An 11,478-nucleotide genomic window follows, 5' to 3' on the forward strand; every position below is an offset into this window, starting at 1 on the left:
AAATAGTCACATCTGGGTCGTGGGTCGTGAAACGGGATGTTGCGATTCAAATGGTGTCACATTCAGTAGATGCACACAGACCAACCATAATAATATCTTCATCATCCAGAGAGCAATAGAAAAATGTTGTCTTGTAGCTGGTTCCATGAGGCAATAGTCAGTAATAATGTTACTTTTGATCATAAAACTTACAGGAGAGTTGGAAAATGGAGATTAGAAGGGGGGGGGGTAGAGCCTGGGAGCAATAAAGAGAAAAAAGAAAAAATAGAACGCACAAAAGAAATGAGGGCAGGAAGACAAAGACGCAGGCAGAACCAGTAGTTACTGCACATAAAGCACACACACCCAAGTCAATTACTACCCATAAAGTCATTCACCACACGGCAGGCACAGTCATGTAGCTTCAACTTAGTCACCGACATCAGTTTAGGGGAGAGGAAAACTAGGCCTAGATTACTGGAAAAGGGAAATCCTCCTTTGGGAGAAAATAACCTTAACAGAACTAATTTACTGGTTCCCTCAGGATTTTTCCCACAGACAAAAAAAAGAGCTCAACAACATTCAGACTGTGTGTAAACAAGAGCATTTAGATACTGAGTGTGCGTCTCAAATGTCCCTGGTCAAAAGTAGTGCAGTTCATAGGGAATAGGATGCCATTTGGAACGCAAGTCAAGTTGGCCTTAAGACATATTTGCCCAGCTCTGGGATGAGTGTGCATATGGCTTTAATGTGGGTGACAGGGTGTGGGCACGGTCAGCTCGACACAATCCAAGGAGCAGCCAGGTCAAATGTGTGTCTTTGTGTGGTAACACAAAGTTTCTGTTCCTTTCTGCCAGCAAAGATTATGTGTAAAGAAAGACATTCTTAGAGGGTAGGAAGCATGAGTTTTTACTCAAAACAGTGTGGTAAAAGACTTAGTTGTAGTCACGATCTGGTAACCTATAACTATACTGAACAAAAATATAAACGTATCACGTAAAGTGTTGGTCTCATGGTTCATGAGCTGAAATTGAAAGATCCCAGAAATATTCCATATCCACAAAAAGCTTATTTCTTAATTTTGTGCACAAATGTATTTACATCCCTGTTAGTGAGCTAATTGAACAGCATCATCATTACACAGGTGCACCTTGTACTGGGGACAATAAAAGGCAAATCGAAAATGTGCAGTTTTGTCACACAACACATTGCCACAGATTTCTCAAGTTGAGGGAGTTTGCAATTGGCATGCTGACGACAGGAATGTCCATCAGAGCTGTTGCCAGATAAATTAACATTCAATTATCTACTATAAGCCACTGTCATTTTAACCACCACTGACCAGGTTTAACCATGCCAGACCAGGACCTCCACATCTGGCTTCTTCACCTGTGGGATCATCTGAGACCAGCCACCCGGACAGCTGATGAAACTGTGGGTTTGCACAACCGAAGAATTTCTGCAAAAACTGTCAGAAACCATCAAAGGGAAACTCATCTGCGTGCTCGTCATCCTGACCAGGGTGTTGACCTGACTGCAGTTTATCATCGTAACTGACTGCTCACCTTCAATGGCCACTGGTATGCCAGACAAGTGTGCTCTTCACGGATGAATCCCAGTTTTAACTGTACCGGGCAGATGGCTTTGTGGGGGAAAGCGGTTTGCTGATGTCAACGTGAACAGAGTGCCCCATGGTGGCGGTGGGTTATGGTATAGGCAGGCATAAGCTATGGACAACAAACACAATTGCATTTTATCGAAGGCCATTTGATTGCACAGAGATACCGTGAAGTAATCCAGAGGCCCATTGTTGTGCCATACATCCGCCACCATCACCATATGTTTCAGTACGATAATGCACAGCCCCATGTCGCAAAGACCTGTACACAATTCCTGGAAGCTGAAAACGTCCCAGTTCTTCCATAGCCTCCATACTCAGCAGACATGTCACCCACTGAGCATGTTGGGGATGCTCGGGATCGACGTGTACGACAGCGTGTTCTCGTTCCTGCCCATACCAAACAACTTCACAAATCCATTGAAGAGGAGTGGGACAACATTCAACAGGGCACAATCAACAGCCTGATCAACTATATGCGAAGAAGATGTGTCAGGCTGCATGACGCAAATGATGGCCACACCAGATAAACTGTTTTTATTTTAAGGTATTCCCTGTCATGTGAAATCCATATATTAAGACCTAATTAATTAATTTCAATTGACAAATGTCCTTATATGAATTGTAACTCAGTAAAATCTTTGAAATTGTTGCATGTTGCGTTTATATTTTTGTTTAGTGTACACACAGTGGTTTGAGAATTTTTACATATTTCTTAACTTATTTCCGGATAGCTTCAGAACTACCCACAATGCACTATTCCTCAACATCATATGGAGAACCGGTGCTACCTAGCTAGTTCCAGCTGGCTAACGTTAGCTACTCGCTATGCTAGCATGTAATTACATTCCAAACCAAGTGTTGGTGCTGGTGAAAATCTACAAAGAAACCATATAACTTCATGCGAAAGATCTCTTCTCCTGTGCGTTTAGTAGTGGTAGTCAAGGGAGCATTGTAGTAGTTTTCCGTCATTCGTAGCTAGTGCAGTAATACCCACATATTGCCATAATATCCACAAGGACGGAGTTACAACTCAGAAATGAGAGCTAGCTTTGAAGCGGGACCGGTTTATTCAGTTTTGGAATGAGACTGACTGAAACCAGGTGCTGTGCCGAGCGCGACGCCTGCAACCTCTATTTCATACCGACCTACTGGTACATCGCGAGAGTCTGCAGTGATGGAGATAAACCGGTTAAATTCAATGTGGATTAGCTGACTCTCCCTCGGCTGGTGAAACGGCCTCTCCCTCTGAAGGCCTCTCATTGGCTCTTTAACTTATGTAGCTAATTTAGCGTCAATTGGTAAGTCTCTGCTCTCTCTACTTCATATCTGATGGCAATTTTTGTTGTTGTGTTCTGTGGGTTCCAGCCTGTGCTAGACTAGTTGTTGTCTGGCTTACTACTCAGCTATGTTGAATGTGGTGGTTGGCTAGCTAGCAGGCTAAAATAAACTTTAGCAGGAAGGCTTGCTTGCTAGCTAAGATAACGGCATGTACTGGTAACATTATTTGATAATTGGTTAGATGGCGTTATGCATTTAGGACACTTTGGTTTACTTTAATATAGCTGTAAGCTAGGTGTCGATAGCAACTGGCCGACTCACGCAGTGCTAACGCAATGTTAGCAGGCTGGTAGGCCTAACGTAAGTAGGCTAGTTGGCTAGCAACCTTGCAAGCTGATATGTAACAATACATTCATAAAGTAGTAGCTTGCAAATAGGCAGAAAATTTGAGTGCAAGCGATTTGTTTAATTAGAAATTATTTCTGTTGGAGTTTATATTATAGGGAATAGTCTGGCTTGGTTATCCATATTACGTCACACCACGCAAATGTTTTTCCAGCATAACTTCAGCATTCTGATCAGTTTTATGTAATAACTCGAAAAATAGAAAAGTGAAGTGTAACTTTGCATTGGGACTTTTGATGTGCATTCTAATGCTAATCCATATGTTACATGTGATTACATTTATGCTACCTACCCTTTAAGGAAGAAAACTGTCAATGTCAACAGTGAGTCAACTGGAGCACACTGCATGGGGGAGAAGAGGTGTGTGTGTGTGTGTGTGTGTGTGTGTGTGTGTGTGTGTGTGTATGTCTTTGCGTGTTCATTTGATGTATTGTATGCACAGTTTTATCTGTGTATGTTTCCACTCCTAATGCCAAGCTCATTTACTTTCACCTTACACGGTAGCTTTCTGTATTCAACCTGTATTCAGCCTCAATCCATTTTTTCTGTAAGGTGGGAGCAGGAGTGCGTCCCAAATTGCATCCTATTCCCTATGTATAGGGCTGTGGTCAAAAGTAGTGCACTATATAGGGAATAGGGTTCTATTTGGGACACAGGCCAGGAGTTTTCCATAGGGAATTCCTCAGACCTGCAGTAATCTGGGAGTAAATGGAAGAGGAATGCAGTGGAGAATGGGAAGGGGAGGGTGAGAGGAGCCAGTGCCTACAGCTCAACACTGCACCTCATTGTTCTCCTACCTTAACATTCCATTCCTCACTTTTAAAAAAATCACACACACACACACACACACACACACACACACACACACAACAATGGAGGGGAAACAGATTGTGTGTGTGTGTGCCTCCCAGAATCAGTGGTGTAGCAACATGCTTAATATTCCGGTGATGGGAGTTTGCCACATCGCGGAACAGCTCCTAACAGGCCTGAGCATGCCAACATGCTCGCTCTCTCGCTCTCACTCACCCTGCTGCAGTCACACACAAAAACACTCACATGGTGAAACCGAGTCTCTTACAGCAGATATGAGAGAGAGAGGGAGAGAAGGAATGCCCAATGACTTAAGGAATGACAATTTCTCTGATGCATGTAACGAAGAAAGCCAGAGAACTGAAATTGAATTGAAATTGAATTGATAACCAGAGGGGCTTTCTCTCCTCCACCTCTCTACCCTCCTCTTACCTTGCAGAAGTCAATACACCACCAGTACAGTTTCAGAGTGACTTCTGCCTCTCCAGTCTTTGAGCAACATCTGTCATTTTGGCAGGACTGAGGAGATGTAGACTAGAGGGCCTCTGATGAGGACTTGAATGCAACATGGTGGCAACATGACTACAAATCCCAGGTAAGGCTATGTATGAGTATTTAAGATAAGAGAGTGAATGAATGACAATAAATTAGCAGGATACTAGCTTACAAGGGCCAAAGGTCCTGATAAAAATGGCTACTAACAAGAGTGGGTGACCTCAAACACTTTTCAGTTATGGAATGATGCCGAGAATCAGATTTGATTGCAAAGTTAAACAAACCAGCTAACTATGCAAAATGATGACATTTAACAATTTCCACTAAAAATGGAGCAAAATGCATTTACATGAAGAACAGTGCAGATGCAAAGTTTGGGAACAGAATGACTGTTTGTGCTGTTTGTTCCGTCATTCTGTTACCAAACTTTGCATTTGCGCTGTTCTTTAAGTAAATGTGTTTTGTAAAATTCTGTGGAAATTGTTAAAAAAATTGTTAAAGTGAAAAATCGGAGTCTCAGCATCATTGTGTTACTGTGGAATTACTGTGGATTCTCAGACCACCAGCCAACAAAGGAACATACGCCTTACCTCGGCATGTGCCGTTGACGGCCTCGTAGCCGGGCCTGCATTGGCACTGTCCGACGGGCACCACCCACTCTCCATCCACCGTGCAGTAGATGCGGGGTGTCTCCTCGCTCACCGCATTCCCTATGCAGGCCCCTGCCACCTCCCTCAGGGCCTGGTTCTCCCCCCCCCCTGCCACTGTTTCGGGGAAGGCTGCCAGGCTTTTGACAGTGGCCGGGCAGGTCTTGTAGTAGACCCTGACAGAGAGCAGCGCCACACAGGCCCCAATGTCTTGGAAGGCAAGGTAGAACCCTTTCCTGCTGAGGCTCTCCACCACCCGCGTCTCTGTGTTGATGTGCAGCTCATTGCGGCTGGTGATCTCGTCGGGTGCGATGGTTGCAACCTTCTTGAACTGGCCCTTGCGGAAGTTGGTGCCAATATCAGCGTCCGACTCAGAGGAGAACAGGTTGAAGGTCTCCTTGCAGGTAAGTGATGAGCCGTCAAACGAGTTGCAGTCACGCACGATGAACTGCAGCTCCACGAAGATTCTAGAGGCTGACGGGCGGCGCTGGATGAAGGTGGTGCGCAGCCAGTTGTCCTGCTCACGCTCGCCCACGTTACACACTGAGTAGGTATAGAACTGTGAGCCGTTGAGACTCCTCTGGACCACCTCCCACTGAAACAACCACACAGACAGACTATCAGGGATTCAGTCAAACACTTACTCTGGGGGATACATTTTGAGCAAAGTTAAAATGTTCAATGCTTATTGGGGGTTCCCTACTGCCCATGTTGACATCTTAAATTCTAATGGGGGTGCATTGATTTGTTATAGGAGTGACTAGCACCCCTGTAATTTTAACCCTGGAAGCAAAGTGAAAGTGAGTGAGGGAGACCCCGAAGGAACATATCAAGACATAAGTGGCGAGAAAAGTCCAGAGGTCTTAGCGAAGGAATGAAGTCCACTGATTTTTACAATACTATTGAAATACCCCTGAGGCCTGTCAACAATCAGGCATCTTAAGCAAGATGTTGATCCATGTATCCAACTCTTGCTGCCACAGCAGTTAGACATTTTAGTGAGAAGTCTTCCAACTAGGGCTGTGGCGTTCACGAAATTTCATCAGCCGGGGATTGTCAAGCAAATACCTGTCGGTCTCACGGTAATTGACCGTTAATTAACAAACACATTTTGCATCTCCTGGCTTCCACACAAAAAAGTTGAATAAATCCATGTAATCTAGCCTACACCTTCACAATAAATCCTTTATTTATTTTAGACCGGTATAAAGAAGCACGATATGAAGAAATGTAGTTAATTTCAGAAGAAAAGAATAGCATACTCCGAGTTGTCCTTATGTTAGGTCCTGATGTGGTTATGCCAAATGGCTGTGGGCTAGACTAGTTCATTTAACAGACAAGATTTGTTTATAATTCCGTGGCATTATTTTATAGTATGAAGGATACAATTGAACAAACCTGTATAAAAAAATATATACAGTGCCTTGCGAAAGTATTCGGCCCCCTTGAACTTTGCAAACTTTTGCCACATTTCAGGCTTCAAACATAAATATATAAAACTGTATTTTTTTGTGAAGAATCAACAACAAGTGGGACACAATCATGAAGTGGAACGACATTTATTGGATATTTCAAACTTTTTTAACAAATCAAAAACTGAAAAATTGGGCGTGCAAAATTATTCAGCCCCTTTACTTTCAGTGCAGCAAACTCTCTCCAGAAGTTCAGTGAGGATCTCTGAATGATCCAATGTTGACCTAAATGACTAATGATGATAAATACAATCCACCTGTGTGTAATCAAGTCTCTGTATAAATGCACCTGCACTGTGATAGTCTCAGAGGTCCGTTAAAAGCGCAGAGAGCATAATGAAGAACAAGGAACACACCAGGCAGGTCCAAGATACTGTTGTGAAGACGTTTAAAGCCGGATTTGGATACAAAAATATTTCCCAAGCTTTAAACATCCCAAGGAGCACTGTGCAAGTTATAATATTGAAATGGAAGGAGTATCAGACCACTGCAAATCTACCAAGACCTGGCCGTCCCTCTAAACTGTCAGCTCATACAAGGAGAAGACTGATCAGAGATGCAGCCAAGAGGCCCATGATCACTCTGGATGAACTGCAGAGATCTACAGCTGAGGTGGGAGACTCTGTCCATAGGACAACAATCAGTTGTATATTGCACAAATCTGGCCTTTATGGAAGTGGCCAGAAGAAAGCCATTTCTTAAAGATATCCATAAAAAGTGTCATTTAAAGTTTGCCACAAGCCACACCAAACATGTGGAAGAAGGTGCTCTGGTCAGATGAACCCAAAATTGAACTTTTTGGCAACAATGCAAAACGTTATGTTTGGCGTAAAAGCAACACAGCTCATCACAATAAACACACCATCCCCACTGTCAAACATGGTGGTGGCAGCATCATGGTTTGGGCCTGCTTTTCTTCAGCAGGGACAGGGAAGATGGTTAAAATTGATGGGAAGATGGATGAAGCCAAATACAGGACCATTCTGGAAGAAAACATGATGGAGTCTGCAAAAGACCTGAGACTGGGACGGAGATTTGTCTTCCAACAAGACAATGATCCAAAACATAAAGCAAAATCTACAATGGAATGGTTCAAAAATAAACATATCCAGGTGTTAGAATGGCCAAGTCAAAGTCCAGACCTGAATCCAATCGAGAATCTGTGGAAAGAACTGAAAACTGCTGTTCACAAATGCTCTCCATCCAACCTCACTGAGCTCAAGCTGTTTTGCAAGGAGGAATGGGAAATAAATTTAGTCTCTCGATGTGCAAAACTGACAGAGACATACCCCAAGCGACTTACAGCTGTAATAGCAGCAAAAGGTGGCGCTACAAAGTATTAACTTAAGGGGGCTGAATAATTTTGCACGCCCAATTTTTCAGTTTTTGATTTGTTAAAAAAGTTTGAAATATCCAATAAATGTCGTTCCACTTCATGATTGTGTCCCACTTGTTGTTGATTCTTCACAAAAAAATACAGTTTTATATCTTTATGTTTGAAGCCTGAAATGTGGCAAAAGGTCGCAAAGTTCACGGGGGCCGAATACTTTCGCAAGGCACTGTATTTTCTCCAAGCGATTTGAGGGAGTGTGCACATGCGGCTATTCTGTGTTGAGCGGTTAACAAAGAAATAGGTACTCCTATATGCTTAATTTGGAGAAGCCTAATTACCATGACTAAATGGTCATGTGGAATTTGACTGCCTTCATGACTCGTGACCGCCGGTGTGGCGGTAATACGGTCACCGCAACAGCCCTACTTCTAACATGCTTCAGCGTAATAGTGGATGCTCAAATACATTTGGCCCTACGGGTGGCTGAGCCTGTGGTTTGTTCTCTGCATGTTACCACTATGCTATTTATTAAAAGAACGTGCTTTGTTGGCTGACTGTGTGGCATCACATATAAACAGAGGCATGCAACACGAGAGCAAGCAGTTCCATAAAACTATTGCAAAATGTTTTGGGTGATTCAAACGTGGTAGAAACATTTTGAATTATAATACATGATATCATAATTATCTTTGTATGTGTCAATTTGGTCTACAATTAAGTGCTATAAAAACATAAAATATTGTAAAATAACAACTATTCAGGCTTTCAATTAACTTTATCTTCCTGGTCTATACAGTAGCTGAACTTCAGCAAGATTGTGCCAGGTGAAATTCAACATAACTGTTAGTACACAATTGAAGACACTATTTTGAGGAATTTTAAGATAGGATTATGTATGTTCAGCATGCCCAAATTTGCCTTTAAGTCATCAACCCATCAAATAGACCAACTTGTAATTATTTGCATGCAACTGAATAACCACTCAAATGTTAATGACACAAAATTGGGCCCAAGCACGCATGACACAAAAGCAAACGATAAGAAAAAAAAACAACAATTGAAAGACAACCCATTTTCTACTTTTGGGAAACGACAGATAACTTAACTCGCTACATCAAATTTTCCCCAAAAGGTACCATATGCTCCAAACTTAAGTTAATTGCACCCTTACATACAATTCTGAAACTAGGGACTTAAAACCACAAGTATTCTCTACCACGCTTGCTATAACTGCCATTCTCTCCAGTCTGTCTCTCCCTTGGAGAGTCCAGACATGATATGCACTAAAACCCAACCCCCATTAGAATAATATGACCCTTTCACATATTTAACTTGACATTACAATGACTAACATTTGTACTTGAGCACCAAGTTGTAAAGGCAGATACTGGCAAATAAGAGTTGTGAAAGTAGTGTGAAAGTGAGACATTCAGACATGGCATATTATGTGCTGCTCCAGCCCTACTTCCCCAAAGAGAAGAGTACAGGAACAGGGCATAGGAAAGAGTGGATGGATACTTACCCCTTGCTTGTCTCCTTGTTCATATGGCCCGGTCAGCCAGCCTAGCTCACTCCCTGATGCCCTCATATCCAACAGCACCTCTGCACAAGGGAAAAAGTCCAAATTAAGTCTAATTCAACCACTTTACTTAGTGAAGTGCAGCAATGCGCACATGGTAGTAGGCTATAAGCGCAAATGTTCCATTAGTAGAAAACACCATTATCAAAAGTGACCGCAAATGCAATGTAATACTATTATTATAAAAGGGTGCATTTTTATGGTATCTTCCCCAAACTTGAAACTTGTGCGCTGCTAATATATGCCAGTTAGGCTCTACACCCCATGTAAAGCAGGTTAATTTGCTTCATTTTAAGATGGTATTTGGCCACTTTAGTTGTGATACAAAGCTTATTAAAACATATGGGCTAGGCTACATGAGGTGTGCGACTATGATTCGAAAAAGTCGCAAAGAGCATTGTTTCTTATGCTGGACATCATACACAAGTGCTAATATATAATTCACAAGTGATAAACTAATATTGTCAACCATCAGACGATTCTTGATGTAATCTTGTCTTAACGTGATTGCTGTAACAGAGAGAGCTGGGACAAGTACACTTTGAAGTTTATTTGCTTCTTGGTATTATAATTGCCACTCTAATATTTACTCCATTTAACTTTGTATTCCCTTACACTTCCTAAATTGAGACTTAAACATAGGCCTATCTCAGTGACTTAAAAATAAAAAGGAAGCTTAGGGTGTAGTCATTAACTTGATGATAAAGTTAGTATATTCTGTCATTGAGCGTGCGCTAAGTAGTAACAGACATGAATGTTCAGCCCAGCCATGCAGATAATTATCCATGTCTCCCATATGTAGTTGTTAGGCTACCTTGCACTGACAAGTGTGAAATCGTTTTTTAATTCCCATTGAAAAAATATCGAAAGAAATCTCCACTTAATATTTTTTTTTTGAATAAGTATCTGATCATTTTATTTCAGTGTAGGACAACTATGGCAAAGTAGCATCGTCTTTTTTTGTCTAAGAATCTGTGCTATATTTAATATGTTCATACAATGTCATACTGCAACCTTATTGATCTAGAGACAATCTGTAAATTCAAAATTCCAACCTCATGTTGATAAAGTGATCAGGGATAGACAGCTGATAATCGATTTTACTTTGTGGTCAAAATGCAACAACAAAAACCAAACATTTCTACAAGTTGCGTTATTGTATCAGTGTGTTCTTGCGCTGCGCTTTATATGTTCAACTTCCTCGTGGTCCCACAACCTGGGCATAGGAGGATAGACTTGTTGCAAGAGGAGAAATTATATTTGTAAAAGTAGTACTTCGCTTACCTTCTTTAGTTTGCAGTGTAATACATATAAAGCTAATAAATACATAGGAAAACAACAACAGCTTAATTCCACGGGGATCCATTTGGGAAAGTGTTCTTCTTATTTCTAGGCTAGGTTGGGATACTTCAACACTCACATTAGTTGCTCAACTGAACGCTGGGCTCGCGGAAGCTTCATTCGCAAATGAGGAGGTCATCAACCCCCGCCTGTTGGAATGTCATCAATTCCTTATAGGGAGGGGGTGTGGCAAACAGGGAAGTGGCATTGGCATTACGGTTTGATGGCCTCAATAATTTGCCTGAGCCACAAGCAAAGCAGATATATAAAAAAATGTGGCCTATTTACTTTTTAATGTTTCTTTCTCTGTGTACAAAATAAGAATCAAATCAAATTTATTTATTTATATAGCCCTTCCTACATCAGCTGATATCTCAAAGTGCTGTACAGAAACCCAGCCTAAAACCCCAAACAGCAAGCAATGCAGGTGTAGAAGAAGAATACTGCGTGAAACTCATGACAAAAGTAAATAAACAAGATTGTTTTCCTATTCATATTCTAGAATCTGAAGCAATGTG

The 11,478-nt window shown here is 41.7% G+C and overlaps 1 protein-coding gene across 1 annotated transcript in view; it reads right to left on the reverse strand.

Annotated features, from left to right (window-relative positions):
* LOC135504333 (ephrin type-A receptor 2-like) overlaps positions 1 to 11,068 on the reverse strand; it is a 41,583-nt gene extending 30,515 nt beyond the window's left edge. Inside the window, exons 1-3 of the mRNA XM_064922804.1 lie at positions 10,904 to 11,068; positions 9,563 to 9,642; positions 5,179 to 5,830 (exon numbers count right to left, since the gene is read on the reverse strand). Coding sequence (XP_064778876.1) covers positions 5,179 to 5,830; positions 9,563 to 9,642; positions 10,904 to 10,985 — 814 coding nt within the window. The 5' untranslated portion in view covers positions 10,986 to 11,068. The remainder of the gene's footprint in view (positions 1 to 5,178; positions 5,831 to 9,562; positions 9,643 to 10,903) is intronic.
* Positions 11,069 to 11,478: the final 410 nt, after the last annotated feature.

The sequence above is a fragment of the Oncorhynchus masou genome, chromosome 18 (genome assembly GCF_036934945.1).
Source record: "Oncorhynchus masou masou isolate Uvic2021 chromosome 18, UVic_Omas_1.1, whole genome shotgun sequence".
In the NCBI taxonomy this organism is placed as follows: domain Eukaryota; kingdom Metazoa; phylum Chordata; class Actinopteri; order Salmoniformes; family Salmonidae; genus Oncorhynchus; species Oncorhynchus masou.